Genomic DNA, 20,140 nt, shown 5'->3' on the forward strand with positions numbered 1-20,140 from the left:
CCCCCCCCCCGGGCCGCAGGTGAGGGCCGAGGCGGCGGGCCCGGGACTCACCTGCCGCCTCCTCGGGCCGCGCCTCGCGGGCGTTCAGGTAGAGGATGGAGAGCAGGTGAGGCTGCGTCTTCTCCAGCGCCACCCGCAAGTCCTGGAAGTGGTCGCGCTCCTTGGCCAGCAGCAGCTGGAGCAGCAGCTCGGCCTTGGCCACGCTGGCCGGGAGCGGCTCCCCGGGCCCGCCGCCGCCCTCGCCGCCGCCTTCCCCCGGCCCGGCGGTGGTGGTCAGGCCGGCCTCCCGCAGGCGGAGCAGGTCGCGGGGCCCCAGCACGGCGGCCGCCTCCAGCAGCGCGATCACCTGCTCCACCTCGCTCATGGCCTCCGCCAGGCGCGGCTGACAGCGGGCCAGCAGCTCTTTGTGCTTCGGCTCCATGGCCGCCGCCGCCGCCGCCGCCGCCGCCTCCTCAGCCACAGCCACGGCCACAGCCGCCACAGCAGCAGCCCGGGCCCCGGCGACTCCCCTGCCCGAAGCGCCGCGGCTGCCCGGCCCGCGATGGCGACGGGGGCGGCCAGGAGGAGGAGGAGGAGGAGGAGGAGATCCTGGCGGGCGGCTTCCTTCCTTCCTTCCCTCCCTCTTTCTTTCTTTCCTGCCTTCCTGTTTTCCTTCCTTCCCTCCCTTTCTCCTTTCCTTCGTTCCTCCCTCTCTCCCTCCCCCCTGCTTTCCTCCTTTCTTTCCTTCCCTCCCTCCCTCTTCCTTCTTCCTTCCCTCCCTTTCTCCCTCCTTCCTTCTTTCCTGTTTCTTCTCTCCTTCTTTCTTTCTTTCCTTCCTTCCCTCCCTCTTTCCCCCTTCCTTCCTTTCTTTCTTTCCTTCCCTCCCTCTCTCCCCCTTCCTTTCCTTCCTTCCCTCCCTCTCTCCCCCTTCCTTGCTTCCCTCTCTCCTTCCTTTCTTTCCTTCCTGTTTTCTTGCTTTCCTCCCTCTCTCCTTCCCTTCCTCCCTCCTTCCTTCCTTCCTTCCTTCCTCCGATGGAGGGAGGAGGCCCCTCCTACTCGCCCAGGGAGCTCCGCAACTTTTCGGCCTCAGACAATGGGCGCCGCGCGCGGGACTCCCACGCCGCCCTCGCCCACCCGCGCCCGGCCAGAGGCAGCCAGGCAGGCCGGCAGCGAAGGGAAGGGAAGGGAAGGGGCGCGCCCGGCCTTCCCTCCCTCGCTCCCTCGCTCCCCCCGGCCTCGCTCCCTGCTCCCGAGGGCGGATTTCCTCCCGCGACTCGGCACAAAGTTACGCCGCCAGTGGCAACTGTTGCTCTGGCCCGCCCAGGGGCCGGTCGGCGCGGCGGCGGCGGCGGGGCGGGAGGCAAAAAAGCCCGGCGGAGCCTTCCGCGCCCCCTTCGCTGAGGGGGGCAAAGAAGCAGCCCGCGCCTCCCCCGAGCCGCCGCCGCCGCCTCCGCCGCCGCGGCTCCGCTTTCCCGGCTGCGTCGTCGGGGCGGCCCGGCCTGGCACGGCCCCCGGGGAAGGGGCGGCTTTCGGGGGCGCCTCCCGGCCGGGCCTGCCCTCAGCAGCTCCGGCGGGGGCGGCGGGCACACGCAGCCATCTTTGCTGCTGCTGCTGCCGCCGCTGGGCTCCAGGACCGGCCTTTCCCCCCCGCCCGTCCGCCCGGCCGGCCGGCCGGCCTCCCTCCTTCGGCCTGCGCGGAGGGGAGGAGAGCGGGCCGCCGGGCTGGCCTGGCCGCTCCCGCCTCCTTTGCCCCCCCCTCCCCGGGTCCAGCGCTGGAGGAGCCCCGGCCCGGCTGCTGAAACTTTCCCGCCCCCCCTGCCCCGACTCGTCGGGATGGGCGGGCAGGAAAGCGGCCGCCTTGGGCCTTCCCCAGCCGGCCTGGCTGGCTGGCTGGCAGCGCAGGGAGGAAGCCGGGTCTTGCTGGGCCTTTGGCAGAATCGGGCTTTTCTGTGGCCCAAGTCTGGGGGGGGGGTGTCGGGGGAGGGCAGGGGTCTGCAGCTAAGCAGGATCAGGCCTGGTTGGGACTTGGAGGGGAAACCTGCCTGGAATTGCAGGGCTGGAGGCTCACGGAATAATAAGAGTTCGAAGGGACTTTGGAGGTCTGCTAGTCCAACCCCCTGCTCAAGCTAGAGGCCCTTCTCTCCTCCTCCCCCTTCTGTCCTTCCTCTGGAAGGGAACTTAGAGATCTTCTAGTCCAACCCCCTGTGCAAGCAGAAGACCCTTCTCCTCCTCCTCCTCCGCCTCCGAATAACAGTTGGAAGGGACCTTGAGATCTTCTAGTCCCACCCCGATCAAGCAGAAGACCCTTCTCCTCCTCCTCCTCTTCCGAATAACAGTTGGAACGGACCTTGAGGTCTTCTACTCCCACCTCTTTCTCAAACAAGAGACCCTTCTCTCTGAATAACAGTTGGAAAGGACCTTGAGGTCTTCTAGTCCCACCCCCTGCTCAAGCAGGAGACTCTTCCCTCCTCTTCCAAATAACAGTGGGAAGGGACTTTGAGGTCTTCTAGTCCCACCTCTTTCTCAAACAAGAGACCATTCTCTCCTCTGAATAACAGTTGGAAAGGACCTTGAGGTCTTCTAGTCCCACCCCTGCTCAAGCAGAAGATCCTACACCAAGGATCCCCAGTTCGCAGGTCACGGCCCGGCTGTGGCCCATTGGAATCAGGCAGTGCGAGTAGCTGGCTGGTTCCTCTTTCCCCCTCTTGCTGGGCTGCCGAGATTGGGGACCTCTGCCCTACACCCTTCCAGACAAGGGGCTGTCCAGTCTCTTCTGAAAAGCCTCCAGTGTTGGAACACCCACAACTTCTCTTCCGATGATTAATTGTCCTCACTGATAACAAAATTCCTCCTTAGTTCTAGGTTGCTTCTCTCCTTGATTTCCATCCGTTTTTTCTTCCCTTTCTCGGGATGAAGCCCCTCCCTGAATTTGCCAAGAAAAGCACCTGGATCTGGCCAGAGAATCAGTTCCCAGATTGAGGGCTTGTTCTCGGCTTGTTGGCATCAACTGCTGGTGAATCTTAGTCAGCGACACAAACCTTGGCTTTGTGCAACTCATCAACCTACAAAGTTAGCCAGATGCATCCTTGCCTCAAGAGTTGCGTGCTCCCTGCCTGTTCTTTGGACAAGGGCTGGGCCATGTTAAGGACCACGCTGATGGGTCACACATTGTGTGTGTGATAGATGGTCACGGCAACCGGAAGATCCGAGCTTTGTTTCACGCAAACCATGCCCCGCTTTGCAAAGCTGCCTTTCGCAATTGACTCGTGGTGAAGTTGTCAATGCCGATGGGCTTCAAGTGGGGCTCCAGATGTTTTGGGATTGTGCCCAAAGCCAAAGCATCTATTACAGCTGGTCCTGCACAGTGGCGCCCAGAATTTTATGTTGCTAAGTGAGAAATGTGTTACACGAGTTCTGCCGTTCACTGCAGTCCTTAAATTACGAACACGGTCGTTAAGCAAATCCGGCTTCCCCATTGTCTTTGCTTGTCAGAAGGTCGCAAAAGGGGATCACGTTGACCCCCCCAGGACACAGTGACCATCATAAATATGAGTCGGTTGCCAAGCATCCGAATGTAAATCCCGTCATCGTGGAGATGCTGCAACGGTCGTAAATGTGAAAAATGGTCATAAGTCACTTTTTTGAGGACTGTTGTAACTTTGAAGAGTCATAAATGAACTGCTAGTCGAGGATTATCTCTACTTTGTCCGGCTCGTGGGCCGGCAGTTTGACATCCCTGCTCTAAAAGAAGGCAAATGACCAGCTGTCTGCAAGGAGTATAAATCCTTCCATTCCCCACCATCCAGTCAGCGCTGAAGAAGCTTCTTGGATGAGAAGCGAAATGTCTTCAAAAAGAAAAACAAGAAAGTCCAGTTGCCTCCTGAAAAACAAACACCTTTGGGACACCAGCAGCAAGGTGGATGGACTTGCCTACACTAGCAGTGGATGCCTTGTTAGAAGACCTGCAAAACTAGGTTAGGCACAGAGGAGGCACAGATACTGCATTATATCGATCAAGATCTTTTCCTTCCAACTACCTTTGTACCAATAGAAGAGAATATTTGTAGCTCAAGATTGCTCTGTGGGGTCCTTGGTGCTCTCTGAGCTTGGTGGCTTTCTTGCAGACGTTTCATTACCAAAGTAGCTGACACCATCAGTGCTAGGTGATGATGTTACCTAGTTTGGTAATTAAACATCTGCAAGAAAACCGCCCAGGTCAGAGAGCACCAAGGACCCCCCAAGTAGCGTTGTGATGTGCCAGACTGAAACTATGGCTTCGCGGGAGATATTGTTTGGCATGGACTGGCTTAACACTCTCTAAGCCAGGGGTCTTCAAGCTTGGCCCTTTTATGACTTGTGGACTTCAACTCCCAGAATTCCTCAGCCAGGCACGCGTGCCTGGCTGAGGAATTCTGGGAGTTGAAGTCCACAAGTCATAAAAGGGCCAAGCCTGAAGACCCCTGCTCTATGCCATCTTGAATCAGCAACAATAATTATTCTGGAGTCCTGGTGACAAATTTAAATGTTCTTAATACATCTTCAGTGCAACCATATCTTAAGACTTTGTGAAAAATTAGAAACATCATCTTTTTGTCACTCAGAGCCAGGATTTGCATTTTTTCCGTTGGCCCTGTCTTGACAGTTGCTTGAAAATACTGGGTCACAATGACCTGTTTTAACTTATTTGTAGGGTGTCTGAGCATTCACACCGACCTATTGGCCTCTGTGGCCACAGTGGGTGGCAAGAGGCAACAGAAACTGAAATTTCCAAAAGAGGAGAGCCAAAAATGCAAAATCATGCACAAAGGGGAGATAGTTTCCCAGCGCTTCTGGAAAATTGTTAGCCAAGGGAAGGAAAGAATTAAGAGGGGGAAAAAGTTTTTCATATTTTCACAAACGAAGACCAATACATGTGGTCCCAGGATAATGTCGCAGGATCCAATCTGGATCGGTCACTGGGTTGGTCATTCTGCTTTCGGATCCTGCTGAATGCTGAGAGAGAAGTTCCCTGTGGATGGGCTCCAGGACAAGTCCAAAAGCTCAGAAGACTAAACTGGTATAGGTGACCGACCCAGATTGGGTCCTGCAACGTAATCCTGGGACACGTATATTCGCCTTCATTCGTGAGAGATACAGGCGGCTAGTGCTTCAAAAACAGTTCGACGTTGGGAATCCTTCACAGCACGCAAAGCCTCCACTTACAAACAGCTACACTTCCTACAGAGATGCACTCAGGAAGGGGTCATTCCATGCACCCTACGATAGCCAACACCGGTCAACTCAGAGATGGGCAGATGTACGGCAAAAGCATTCAGCAAACGTATGTTAGAGGTCTTAATCAAGGACTGCCATTGGGCAAGTATAAAGCAGCCACCAATATACACAAGGGGCATCACAACTCAAAGAAGAACCGGTCACCCACCTGGAGAATGTTATTAGGACCCTCGTAAAAGAAAAACAGGCGAGAAAGAGGAAACAGTTGTTGGACCAAATTCAAAAGTTAAAGCCACGCTCCAAAACCTGCACGAACCTGGTCCATAATTAACCGCCAGAGAGAAGTTAGAAGTTCCCCCTTAGGATGGGCTCCAGCACAAGTCCAAAAGCTCAGAAGACATAGGTGATTGACCCAGATTGGATCCTGCAATATTTTCTTTTAAATGTTACATAAACAAAGGAAGGGGGGAAAAACACCCCACCCTGTTTATATATTACCATCCAAAAATGATTAGAAAGTGAAGTTTGCAAACCTGGTGTCTGTGAAAAGCCTTCACCATGGTTGTGAGCAAGGGGCTAATCCTGTTGTTATCCGGTGCTCAGATCTACAGAAAACGGCTATCCTGTAATCTCCTTGTGAGGAACAGCCATCCAGAGCTCATGTGGGCAATCTCCCATCCTCTCCTGATCTGGAGAGTTCCAAACAACTGCTCCATTTACCGGTCCCTTGATCTTTGCCATCAACTCTGCTTTCACAGAGCTGCCTACAGTTTGCTGTCCCTCTCCTGGAAGTCTTCATTTATTTATATTTTTAAAGGATGCTAAAACGTAAATAAAAAAAGGAAGATGCATGTAGTGTGGAAATGGCTTGCCACCAGCTAATTCTAGGCTTCTTTAGCCTTCCCATTCTAGCCTGCATCTCTGGAATTTCTTCCAGTGGGCCCCCATTCACGTATTATCCAGGTCCAGTCCAGCTTAGCTTTTGATGATCATCCAACGTCAGCTAGGAAGATAAGGTTAAATAGACAGGGGACTTCATAACATGCATTTGAATATCTATGGAGGTTCTCTGTCATCCATGTCATGGTTGTCCCAAAGGTGCTTTTTCAGGAGGCGACTGGACTTTCTTGTTTTTCTTTGAAGACGTTTCGCTTCTCATCCAAGAAGCATCTTCAGCTCTGAAGAAGCTTCTTGGATGAGAAGCGAAACGTCTTCAAAGAAAAACAAGAAAGTCCAGTTGTCTCCTGAAAAAGCATCTTTGGGATGCATTTGAATAGTTGAGCTTCTCTTTCGGTGATTTAAGAACAAGTCCAGACCATTTATTTTTTATTTTTTGGCTACAGTATGGAAATCTTTTTATTTTCTCCCTAGGAAATTCATTTCCCCAGTTCCACCTTGGAGCTATCCTAACTATGTTCTAGCAGATCTAACACTCCTTTGCTTTTTCAAGATCAACCAAGATAGGTGATGTGCTTTAGATATATTTCAGCATCTCTGTCTCTTTCGTCTCCCTCTCCCCAACATTTTCATGGCTTCCATCCTCCTGGAAACTTTACGACTCTTGCCCGCGTCTAACTGCAACGATTTGCTGATACTGGCCAGGGAACAAAATGTCTCTTGCAACCCCATGAGAAGTTTTGTTGAGTATTAATGAAGGGAAAAAGAGAGAGGCAGATAATTCAGTGAGAGACAACATCCAGAACTTGGGAATAAAGCATTGCCATCTGCTGGAAATGGCGCGATCCCCGCTCATATGGAGACCAGCCTCTTTTTACTATCTAACTGCTGTTCGCACATTTGCTCATATTCTCGATATCAATAAATCCAATTATTTATGCAGGATGTCACTCAACATTTCTGCTACCCCATTGATGCCGCTTGCAGTCACAACTGCTATTTCTTTGCATGTCGCTGAATTACACACAACCCAATGATCTTCTACATCGGGGGCATTCGAATTTGTTAATATGAGGCATGAACTAATTTTCTCTATTACAGACTGCTTGAAATTCTCAGCATTTAAGAACGGTGTAACTGCAAACTCGGGACAAGAAACCAGCCATCTAGTTCAAGAATCTGGGCAGGAGCAAGATTAGGTTTAAACAAGAAAGCAAGCAGGTCATAAAACAGCATCTCAGTAACATTCTCCGTAATAATGCATGTGGATATTTCTAACCTATTTATATACTTTCTTCTTCTTCTCTGTAGTCTCCAGGTTATCCCTTCAGAGACTTATGTCAAGTCAAGCTCAACGCTTGATAACATGCGGTCAACATCTGTGTAGTTTTCTTAGCCAACAATTTGGAAATACTTTACAATTCCCACCTTCTGGGATGTTATTTTTCCCCCCAGCTTCCCAGTCCAGCTTATAATTTCAGCCTGGAATTCTCAATATTTTATTATTTGTTATAGTGCCTGGAATTCTCTACTAGTCTCCCATTCACATGCTAACCAAGCCTGATCCTACATAGTCTTTGAAGATCAATCAAAGTTGGCTAAGTCCCGAGACACAGCTAGTGTTGGATAGCAATTGGAAGTTTCTCAACACTTGTGTACCAATTTAGCAGTAGACTCAGAGCGATGGATTCTTTATTATGAACACGGTACAACTTGTCATGGTGTGGACTTTTCACTCCCATTGATTTAAGTCTGGATTTCAGTTATTGGAACTGGCTTTTGAAAAGACATACCTGTAATGTCTACGCTCCCCATGGACACATGGGTCTCACGATTCTACTTACATACAATAGTGGCCAAAATTGTGGAAACCTTTTGGGAAAAGTGTACAGTAGAAATGCCACCTTTGGTTAAGTTTCCACCCATTTTTCTTCTAATTTCTTTATAATTGTTATTTTTTCATGCAGGCTGGATTTCCGTTTGCAGGCAGGTCCATTTGTGATGTCTTTCCTTATATAAGCTTTTTCTCTCTTTTTTCCCCCTTTTCCTTAGAAAATTACCAAGAACAACTGAGCTAGAGGTTTCTACAGTTGAACATGTCTGAAAATCCTGGTACTATAGCTCTCAATTTTAAACTCAAGATAGCTGCCTCATCCTCCTTCATATACACTACCTTGAAATGATCTGGTGACTCTTACATAAATAACTTATGTAATCATTATGTAAATGGATCATATAAAAAGAACTTGGCGTGGCTGTTTTCTTGAAATATTTCCACTGCACCTTCTGTTTTTCTTCTACTTTTCCCCCTTTCTTGCACTATTAGCCTTCTGGTTTTCTTTTTTCTTCCTTCCTCTCTATCAGTTTGTAGTTTTTATTTTGTTTTAAAACTTTCAACAAAATCATAAAAAGGTTCTAGTGTTCTATATGACCAACACATAAATGTTATACGAGTTTGTTATATAATCGATTAAAAGCAAGAACTTTTTTTTTTAAAAAAAAAAGTTTGGTTTTTGTTTTGAAAAATATATTATACGACTTTGCAAAAAAAAAAAAAAAGCCACTTTGATTTTAGGAATGACCAAAGAGTGCAAAGACTTGAATCTTGCTGATTAGTCAGTCTAAGTGGCTGTAGATATTAACCAGTGCTGAGTTCTTAGAAAAAAAATCTAAAATGGACTCTTGTTATCCATCCCAATTTTAAAACTGTAGGAATTGCTTTTAATGGATTGTGTCATACCTCACTCTAGATTTTGCACCCACTACGCAGGGGTCGTCAACCTTGGCAAGTTTAAGACTTGTGGACTTCAACTCCCAGCAAAGCTGGCTGAGGAATTCTGGGAGTTGAAGTCCACAAGTCTTAAAGTTGCGACCCCTGCATTAAATTGAGCTGCTAGCAACAAAACTCAATTTAAGACAGATTTTGGTATCTGCCCTAGGACCATTAAGAACATCACAGTAAAGGTCAAGTAGACTTTTTTTGTCCCCCCCCCCCTCTCTCTGAATTCTCTGGGAAAGTGCCATTTCATTTGCTGATAAATTACTTGCGTCGTAAAAAAAAAAAACAACCCACAAAACTTCAGGTCAACAGCTATGCAAATAAATGCAAGCAGAATTAGAGAAAGGATTAAGCCGTTGCTCCTCTCCTGGTGAGACTTGGGCACCGAGCAGTAAGCTGTCATGATTTAAGCGTGGAAAGTCATCTGAGAAGCAAGAAAAATCATTCAAATCTCGCACAGACGGTGTTTGCAAAGGTTGTCGGCAAGGCGATGCGAGCGACACCTTGGGGATGAGAGATAAATTTGAACCCAGGTCCCAAAAGTCATGCTAATACATTCAAAATAATCTACCGGCGGTTGTGCTTGTCTTTTCCTCCAGGGATTGGAGTGAGTTGCCACAGGCTCAAAATCAAAAGACAATGAAGAAAATAAACAAGGCAAGTCCACATACCAGATCCCAGAAAGTCTTTCTTCCTATCCAATTGATCAGAATAGAGCTGGAAGGGATCTTGGAGGTCATCTAGTTCAACCCCCTGCTCAGGCAGGAAACCCTATACCATTTCAGACAAATTGTTGTCCAATTTCTTCTTAAAAACTTCCAATGTTGGAACATTCACAACTTCTGGAGGCAGGTGGTTCCACTGGTTAATTGTCCTCACTGTCAGGAATTTTCTTAGTTCTAGGTTGCTTCTCTCCTTGATGAGTTTCCATCCGTTGCTTCTTGTCCTGCCTTCAGGCGCTTTGGAGAACAGCTTGACCCCTTCTATCTAAAAAACTCTTCTTCTTCTATGGATCTAAGAGCTGGTGTGCTTGTGAGCGCTTTTTTTTTTTTTGTGCGCGGTGACATCAAACAATAACTTGTCCACCCACAGATCCCAATACATCATTTTTTGTCTGTTCAGGTTTTATTAAAGTAGCTGTTTTCAGTGACAGACTCCTGTGCCTATGTAAATAATTGTCAGCTCTTTTTCTAGAGGTTTTGTATCCTAATTCATATTTATTCCTGAACAATTGACAAAGTTGGCCCCCTCCCTCTTCTTCGTGGCAGCCCCTCAAATATTGGAACGCTGCTATTATGTCACCCCTAGTCTTTGTTTTCTCTAGACTGGCCACCCCCAAGGCTGCAAAGGGGCATGGCCAAGCCACCACTTTTTGGTGGTCCCACCAGTGAATCTTAGCCAATTTGTCTTATTTAACACACACACACCCCTTTCCCCACATAAGTCAACCTACTGTATCCCACGGACCCAGAGGTGCTAGCACAAAGCCCAATTTATTTCCTCACTGCAGGAGGCCGTTTCTACTCAAATGTCCAAGGTCATCATGGTGATGGCTGTCATATCCCAGCTCACAATTCAGAGTATAGTTTGCTCCAAGCGTAAGGGCAGATTGTCCTAAAGGAATTGAATTCAGTGTACGGCTGAATTAAAGTCAGCCCCGGCACGCTTCATTTGATATAAGTGCCGTGGGGAATTGTTGTCTCTTAGTATGAGAGCAACTTTGGAGTCAGAAGGTGGAAAAGTTGACTTAAAGAATGGAATGGAATAGAATACAAATAAGAATAGAATAGAATAGAATAGAATGCAGAATAGAATAGAATAGAATAGAACAGAATGCAGAATAGAATAGAATAATGGCATACAGAACAGAACAGAATAACAGAATATAGAATAGAATAATGGAATATAGAATAGAATAGAAAATAGAATAGAACAGAACAATGGAATATTGAATAGAGCAGAACAGAATATAATAGTATTTTATGAGAATGTCCATAATGTCCATCCAGAAGGTTGAAGGACTCTAATGTAATAGAAGAAGCTGGCAGCCTTGACAAACATTTGAAACACTTCTCAATTAAGGCTTTTGGAAACTTACACAGCCTCGGTCCTTTTCCTTATCTCCGTTACTTTAATTATATGGATTACCTCAAAGGATTAACAGAAGGATTACCAAGATAAGACTATGGAGAATTGCATTTAGATTATTCTAGTCTCTTTAAAAAAAAGAGATTTCGTGGGATTTAAAAATATATATATAGGGTCCCTGCCACTTCTAAAGGTTGTTCACCTTCACCATTTGTTTATTTTGAGATTTTTCTACTTACAGCCCATGATTTAATCCAGCGGTACCCAATCTTTCTGGCTTGGCAGCCCAGCAGGGTGTGTGTGTGTGTAGTTTCCTGCGAGTGGCAGGTGGGTGGGTGTGAACACACATAGCTCCATTTGTGCAAGCGGCAGGCACACGTACCCACATTTGGAATCTACCAAGATATTAAGAATTGTACGTTTTTGGTTTCAGGTATAGGAATTGGTTAAAATGTTTATGCAGTACTAGAAGAAATGTATATAGGACTTGCAGCAGTGGAATCGTGATATATATTTGTAGAAAGTTAAATTAATTCAAATGCTGGCAGAAGCAAGGAAGGAATCTGCAGAGCAGTGTAGTCAAAATTGGGGAACGCCGTTCTGCTTTTAATTGTCCCAAGTTTTTCTTCCTTTCTAATTATCGGGGTTACTAATTTTTAGGTTACTTTACCTTGTCATCGCTGCTGTAAGGGTGTATATTATGTGTATACAGTCTTCTAGGACATAACTTCACAATAAATAACTTCATAAAAAGAATATAAAACGTTTATCCAGTAAAATGCATCTCTCCCTCCTCCGTTTCATTGTGGGAAAAAATGTCGCTTTATTCACAGCATTAGAATCTTAGATTTCCTTTTTACATTTTATTGGGTGGGCGCACACACACACACACACACACGCTTCTGGGTTGAGTTTCCTTGCTTACTTTGACTCTTAAATAGACATTTGCTTATAACCCATTTACAACATAAACCATATAAGGAGCACACACTAATTTACGTTTCAGTTACACACACACACACACATACCCTGTTTGAGAAGCACACACCAATTTACGTTTCAGTTAAAAAAGATAGATTTATATATATATATACACACACACGATCAACTTATTCTCTGGTGCTGGCCAGCTGCTGCTACGATGGGAGGGAGGTGTGGAAATCGGGGTTATCAAAAATTAAAGGCCGTCTGGGTGGAACAGCGTCCTTGTCGGCTTTATGCAGCAGCTTGAACAGTCCCGTTCCGATGTTCATTGGGATACCCATAATAATACATTCGGAAACGCCTGTGGGACATCAAGAAAAGAGAAGAAGAAGAAGAAGAAAAGTTTCACCCTTCCATAGCTTTTCTCATTCTCCACCTGCACGATTTATTTATTAAACAGCCTATCTTCAGCCTATTAATATTTCCTGACTGGGACAGCCTGTGGAAGAAGTGTGGGAGAGATCTTCACCTGTGTTGATATTATTCTGAATTAGAAATTGGGTGTGTGTGTGTGTGTTAATTAACAATGGCTTGAGGGTTGTGCCTCAAACCTCTAACCGTTTCTTGGGCCTGTAAATCTTTCAAGCAGTATCTTTTAACCTCTGCCAGCAAAAATATATAAAAAGAATTATATAATATCAATAAAATAAATCCACATTCAGTACTCAGCTGTATGTCTGAAACTCATCGTATTGGATACTCAACGCATTTTAATGTGAAAAGTTTTGTCCCGGTACTCATCGTTTGTTTAGTACTCAACGCACAAGCTAGAACTTGTCGGTGTGGGCTGCTTTGTGTGATTCAATACATTATTCCTTATGGAAAACAATGTCTTTTCTTTCTCTCTCTCTCTCTCTTTCTTTCTTCTTTCCTTCCTTCCTTTCCTGTTTTTTTTCTTTCCTTCCTTCCTTCCATCCTTCCTGATCTCTCTCTCTCTCTCTCTCTCTCTTTCCTTTCTTTCTTTCTTTCTTTCTCTTTCTTTCTTTCTTTCTTTCTTTCTTTCTTTCTTTCTTTCTTTCTTTCTTTCTTTCTTTCTTTCTTTCTTTCTTTCTTTCTTTCTTTCTTTCTTTCTTTCTCTTTCCCTCCCTCCCTCCCACCCTTCTTTTGCCTCAAGAAAAAGCACCTTTAGGATAACTATGACTTGGATGACTGAGAATCTCTATAGTCATTACCTTATTGTACCACATTTGAAAGTCAGGAAAAAAAACTAAATATTTAGGGGGAGGAACTGAGTGGAAAAGGCCTTCTTACATATATTTTTTTCACTCTACCCTAAGAACTCAATTGATTTTACACAAACGACACACCTGGTTTATAGAGATGTACCGAATGGCTAGGAGACCTCTTGGCCTACTCTACTTACCGCACACCGAATCCTTCTGCCCAAAGTAGGCGGCATCGAAGAGGTGGTCTGCTGTCTTTTCGAATGAAGCAAGCATCAAGACGCTCTCTTTCATTTTTGCTAGTCCGAATCTAGTAATCCCCAGAACTTCACCCTAATCCCCAAAAAAAGGGGGGGGGAGTGGAAGAGCAAAAACCATTATCGTTACTATAGAGTTGCCAAATTTCGTACTACGATGGATAACACAGAGACTATTTAAAAACAAAAACCTGGGATGAAAACCAGATAGAACCAACGGGGATTACTTGATTTCTCATCAGTTGAAAGAAGGATTATAAATACAATTGCCCTCTCTGAAAAAAAAAACACCCTTCCCGTTGCAGGACTTGACTCGCTGTGAAATTAGCTACCCAAGTCTTGAATAAAGCATACACAGAATACAGCCCAACAACAAAGAACAAGGGATGGGAGTATAAATATAAAAAGAATAGAAAAGGATAATAAAGAATAGTATGGAATGGAATAGAATATGGAATAGAATAAAATATAGAATAGAATAAAATATAGAACAGAATATGGAATAGAATGAAATATAGAATAGAATAGAATATGGAATAGAATAGGAACAGAATATGGAATAGAGAATAGAATAGAATAGAATATGGAATAGAATAAAATATAGAATAGAATAGAATATAGAATAGAATATGTAATAGAACAGAACAGAACAGAATATGGAATAGAGAATGGAGAATGGAGAATGGAAAATAGAATAGAATAGAATAGAATAGAATAGAATAGAATAGAATAGAATAGAATAGAATTCTTTATTGGCCAAGTGCGACTGAACACACAAGGAACTGGTGCAGAAGCTCTCAGTGTACATGCAAACTACAAAGTGACACATCATAGATCATAGTTGCAATCATTAATCATAAGATTAAAAACAACAAGTGATAAATCACAGGGAAAGGTAGTAGGAAAGATGAGAAGGATAATAGCAATACAGCCCTAACTATGTGGGTAAAAATACCTTTAGGCCTAAGACAGGGCTGTGCGAATTAGGTGTTCAGCAGAGTGATGGCACGGGAGAAAAAAAAAAAACTACCTTTGTGTCTAATTGTTTGGGTGTGCAATGCCCTGCAGCGGCATCCTGAAGGCAGGAGTTGAAACAGATTCGTGTCCAGGATGTGAGGGGTCTGTGGTTATCTTATCAGCCCTCTTTCTGGTTTGTGTAGTGTACAGGTCCTCAGTGGAAGGCATTTTCCTATATCTAAAGGAGAAGGGCCCTTGCCCAAATTCCATGTGGGTATTATTGCTAAACTTTTCTTAGCATTTTCTTTATTTTTATTTTATTTTCAGAGGTGAAAGAATGAGCAATTTTATACAATAATGGGGGGAGGAATTCCAAACCTTGTAGGTCATTAGGTCCGACAACAACATGACATGCCTCCGATCAATACTCATTCCGTGGTTGACCATCGTATATTGGATTTCACTGATAATAGTGGTTCGTGCAGCTTCAATGCCCAGGGTTTTCTCAACCTGGAAGATTAATTTATGTTGCCTTCATGAAATGGAAAAATCCTTATTTAATTTTCTCTGTTCTCCAACCCAATTATATTCACCTCTTTACAGATTTCTATGGCTTATTTGATAGATAGGCCATAGGAATACGTAAAAAAATATCTGCCTATCATCCCTATCATCTGTCTGTCTGTCTATCTATCTATCTGTCTATCTTCCATCTTTCTTTTTCTCTCCTATCTATCTATCTATCTATCTATCTATCTATCTATCTATCTATCTATCTATCTATCTATCTATCTATCTATCTATCTATCTATCATCTATCTGACCCCTGCTTTATTACTTAAGTCAGTTCACGGAAGAAGCAAGATTTGAACCAAGGAATAATGTTGCGTGGTTAGGACCCCTTAACTCAGTGGTTCTCAACCTTTTTAATGCCGCGACCCCAACCGGTCGTAAGTCAAGGACTAAACCGGTCGTAAGTCGAGGACTAAACCGGTCGTAAGTCAAGGACTAAACCGGTCGTAAGTCGAGGACTACCCAACCAGTCGTAAGTCGAGGACTTTCCCTGCCCGGGAGCGCTGCGCATGCATGGTTCCACCCCCTGCGCCGGCCGAGGCGTAGCTGGCAAGTGGCAGAGACGGAGCAGGCCGACCACCAGCTGGCCCAGCCCAAGGGAGGTAAGGCACCCGCCGGAAAAAGGGAAAAAAAATGGTGGACAAAAAAAATGGCGGACAGCCTTGCTTGGCGACCCCCGTGAAATGGTTGATCGACCCCAAATGGGGTCCCGACCCACAGGTTGAGAACCACTGCCTTTACTGCTTTGTTCCATCAATGTATTCCCTCTCGTTGGTTACCTCATAAGTGTTGTTCGAGGTTGTTCTGGTTCCTTTGACTCCATGGGTGGCCATGACAGCTCTCAAGTTGTCACCTTCCACCAACAATTTGTACTTTTCCTTCCCACTCTGTTCATCAATATGAATGACAGCACGAGATACCTCTGGGATACCTTGCACCACCACCTAGAATGTTGAAAGGGAAGCGACCAAAAGCAGAAACATTTGCTTTTTCTTAGGAAACATAGGATTAGTAGTGTAAAACTACAAGCTTCTTTCACAGTTTTTACTAAGATTTGGGAGCTCATTTGAATGTTCTCCCCGAAGGAAAACGGGTAGAATATGAATGAACGAGAATCTCAAGAGAGATTCTTTGGTGATTAAGCAGCGGGAGAAAAATCGTATGATTACCATTTATTATTGCTTATGATTATTTATATATGGTAATTTCGGGTTCTCAACATCATCGGCAGCCCCTGGAGGGTGATGATGCTTCATACATTTTACAAATAAATGCTTTCTGTGCAATCGAAATTTGCTTTTTTAATCAGGTTGGAGTGCAGGAGATTCCACTGAAGCTTGAACAGTCCATGATTTGATAAACACCAGTCTGGATTACTATCAAGCTGGGGATGTCTTGGAGAAGGATCAAGAAGACAGTATTGACAGTCATAGCTGCCTTGGGTTCAATCCCAAAACATCTGGAACATCAATGTCTGTGGAGATTCTCAGTCATCCAGGTCAGGGTTGTCCCAAAGTTGCTTTTTCAAGAGGCAACTGGACTTTCTTGTCTTTCTTTGAAGACGTTTCGCTTCTCATCCAAGAAGCTTCTTCAGCTCTGACTGGATGGTGGGGAATGGAAAGATTTATACTCCTTGCAGACAGCTGGTCATTTGCCTTCTTTTAGAGAGTCGTTGAGGCCACTTGGATGTTTACCTGTGTCCTCAAAGTCACCTGAGTGGTGCAAATAGGTATGGAGTCTTCTTGGGACTGCTGTAAGGATTTGTGTTGTAGACTGGACATAGATGAGGTCGTATCCCTCCCCCTCTTTGATCCCTCTTTCAAATCAGCGGTCCTCTCTGTTCAAAATGTGGACTTTGCTTTCTTCAAAAAAGTGGCCTTTTGTCTTTTAAAGAGTCTCTTCTCAATAGCAGGGAAGAGATACGACATCATCTATCTTCAATCTACAACACAGTCCTTTCAGCAGTTCCAAGAAGGCTCCACACCCATTTGCACCATTCAGGTGATCCTGAGGACACAGATAAACCTCCAAGTGGCCTCAACGACTCTCTAAAAGAAGGCAAATGACCAGCTGTCTGCAAGGAGTATAAATCCTTCCATTCCCCACCATCCAATCAGAGCTGAAGAAGCTTCTGGGATGAGAAGCGAAACGTCTTCAAAGAAAAACCAGAAAGTCTAGATGCCTCCTGAAAAAGCACCTTTGGGACATCTGGAACATCACTTGAACACCGTTGAAATTGACAAAATATCACCATCGGTCAATTACAAAAGGCAGCTTCGGTCGAAACAGCTTACGTCCTGCTTACGCCATCAAACATCCATCCCAGCTCCTTGGGAAGGACTCAAACGCCAAATCCAATGTCAACATCTGGCTGAACGTGCAAAAAAGCCCTAACAAAAGTTGCAGCAATATTAAGAATTCCCCCCCCCCCCCTTGTTCGGAAGATTTTGAAGGAGATCCTTTTCAGAAAAAAAAAAAATGGAACAATTTCACTTAGCCACCAATGGCAATAAAATCAAAAATTCTCACCTTTGGGAGTTCTTCCTTCAGGGATTGCAAGACATAATACATGGAGCTCTTGCTGTTCTCCCGGGGAGTAATACAGACTACGGCTTCCCCGTGGACCACCACATCCCCAGGCTTCACTCTCAGCTTTGAGACGCAGATAGAATATCTCACAGTCTCTGCATTAACCTGTGCGGGGAGAATATCCTTTTATTATCTGCGTCGGATCTGGTTCCACAAGGATACAACGGCTATTAGCCGAGATGTTCAAAATATTAGTTTGACCAAGTGCTTGTGATGGGATGACACCAAAACAAAGCATCCCTCTATTCAGTTATGGAATATATGATTTGAACCTAGAATCTTAGAAATACTCATGTTCTCTGCCCAAACTGGAGGCAGTATTCCAAGTGTGGCCTTACCAAGGCGTTGTAAAGTGGTATTAACCCTTCACATGATCTTGATTCTATCCCTCTGTTAATGCAACCCAGCTCTGAGTTGGCCTTTTTGGCAGCTGCAGCACACGGCTGGCTCCTATTTAGGTGATTGTCCACTAGGACTCCGAGGTCCCTCTCACAGTTACTACTATTGAGCAAGGTACCCCCTATACTATACCTGTACATTTGGTTTTTCTTGCCTAAATGTAGAACCTAACTTTTTTTCACCATTGAATTTCATTTTGTTAGATAGCGCCCAGTGTTCAAGTCTGTCCAGATCCTCCTGTATCCTAAGCCTATATATATATATATAGTAATGAAGTTAGAAGGGACCTTAGAGGTCATCTAGTCCAACCCCCTGCTCAGGCAGGAAACCCTATACCATTTCGGACAAATGGCTGTCCAGTCTCTTCTTAAAAACTTCCAGTGTTGGAGCATTCACCGCTTCCGGAGGCAGGTTGTTCCCCTGGTTAATTGTTCTCACTGTCAGGAAGTTTCTCCTTAGTTCTAGGTTGCTTCTCTCCTTGATTAGTTTCCATCCGTTGCTTCTTGTTCTGCCTTTAGGCGCCTTGGAGAATAGCTTGACTCCCTCTTCTTTGGGGCAGCCCCTGAGATATTGGAACACTGCTATCATGCCCCCCCTCGTCCTTCTCTTCGTTAAACTAGAGATACCCAATTCCAGCAACCGTTCCTTATATTTTTTAACCTCCAGCCCCCTGATCCTCTTTGCTGCTCTTGTCTGCACTCTTTCTAGAGTCTCAGCATCTTTTTTACATCGTGGTGACCAAAACTGGATGCAGTATTCCAAGTGTGGCCTTACCAAGGCCTTGTAAAGTGGTATTAACACTTCACCTGATCTTGATTCTATCCCTCTGTTAATGCAGCCTAGCACTGTGTTGGCCTTTTTGGCAGCTGCAGCACACGGCTGGCTTCTATTTAGGTGATTGTCCACTACTAGGACTCCGAGGTCCCTCTCACAGTTATTAACTTACTCCCGTGCTCAGCATACTTACTTCCAGCCTTAGCAGCCTGATCCGCTCTAGAGAAAGCTTGACAAGAATGAAGCAGTCGTCGGGAAGAAAAACCTCCTCCATGTACTCTGAAATCTGCAAGTCGAAAGAGGAACCTCTCAAGGGCCCGTCTGCTTCTGAATATCCCTTGTATCCCACCGCACAAAACAGGGAGTCCTCAATTTACGACCACAGATGAGCCCCAAAATTTCTACAGTGATTAAGTGAGTTTGGCAACCCCATTTGACGGACAGTTTTTAAGTGAATCCAGCTATCCCGGATCTCCAGAGGGGGATCACAACTGTCATAAGTACGAGTCAGTTGCCAAGCGCCTGAATTTGGATCATGTGAACCTGGGGAGGTGGCAACAGTTGTTAAGTGGTAAGTGGTCTTAAGTCCTTTTTTTTCAGTGTCGTTGTTAACTTTGGCCAAGTTGTAATTTGAGGACTACCTGTACATATGAGCTAATACCGTGTTTCCCTGAAAATAAGCCCTAGCATGATTGTTTCAGGATCCTCGTAATATAAGCCCCGCCGCCCAAAATAAGCCCCGGTTAAGATCGTCAGTCAAACGGGCGCATTGAGTACCGTATTTCCCCAAATAGAAGCCCTAACCAGGAAATCAGCCCTAATGAGTCTTTTGGAGCAAAAAATTAATATAAGACCTGGTCTTATTTTCGGGGAAGCACAATATTAAGAAACACGCCATACCTCTCCTAGAAGTGTCTTTTCTATTCTTCCTTTGACCAAACGGGCAAAATCGGCATCATCGTCTTTGTCAAGATGGGCAGTGATAATTGGTGTGCTACATATAAGAGAAGCGTAACTGTGAAAAGGTTTATATATATATATATTCAGATTTCTTTTTGCTGACAAAGAGTTAGAAAATTAAGTGGGAGACTAGTATAACTATTTCAGGTTCATTAGCCACACCCATAAATCCCATAAAGGGTGTGGCTAGCTGATGAGGGCTAATGAGCCTGAAATAGCTATACTAGTCTCCCACTTAATTTTCTAACTCTTTGTCAGCAAAAAGAAATCTGAATTTGTAATGAATCGCAGTAGCGACTTAAGCCTGCTTAATGCCCCTAGTATGGGGGGCGGCAAGGCAAAAGTGATTATAAAAAAAATAGAACTGCAGTATAGCAGTCAAAAAAATGCCAAGCTGCAATCAATCAGACCGGTCTGTCTGAAAAACTATCTATCTATCTATCTATCTATCTATCTATCTATCTATCTATCTATCTATCTATCTATCTATCTATCTATCTATCTATCTATCTATCTATCTATCTATC

The 20,140-nt window shown here is 45.1% G+C and overlaps 1 protein-coding gene across 1 annotated transcript in view; it reads right to left on the minus strand.

The window, feature by feature from the left end:
* Positions 1-11,761: 11,761 nt before the first annotated feature.
* POLR3A (RNA polymerase III subunit A) overlaps positions 11,762-20,140 on the minus strand; it is a 41,932-nt gene continuing 33,553 nt past the window's right edge. The window contains exons 23-29 of the mRNA XM_029286307.1: positions 19,554-19,647; positions 18,847-18,939; positions 17,421-17,585; positions 15,671-15,835; positions 14,697-14,828; positions 13,305-13,437; positions 11,762-12,242 (exon numbers count right to left, since the gene is read on the minus strand). Coding sequence (XP_029142140.1) covers positions 12,094-12,242; positions 13,305-13,437; positions 14,697-14,828; positions 15,671-15,835; positions 17,421-17,585; positions 18,847-18,939; positions 19,554-19,647 — 931 coding nt within the window. The 3' untranslated portion in view covers positions 11,762-12,093. The remainder of the gene's footprint in view (positions 12,243-13,304; positions 13,438-14,696; positions 14,829-15,670; positions 15,836-17,420; positions 17,586-18,846; positions 18,940-19,553; positions 19,648-20,140) is intronic.

This window comes from Protobothrops mucrosquamatus, unplaced genomic scaffold (assembly GCF_001527695.2).
Source record: "Protobothrops mucrosquamatus isolate PMUCROS unplaced genomic scaffold, P.Mucros_1.0 scaffold3287, whole genome shotgun sequence".
NCBI classification, from domain to species: Eukaryota; Metazoa; Chordata; class Lepidosauria; order Squamata; family Viperidae; genus Protobothrops; species Protobothrops mucrosquamatus.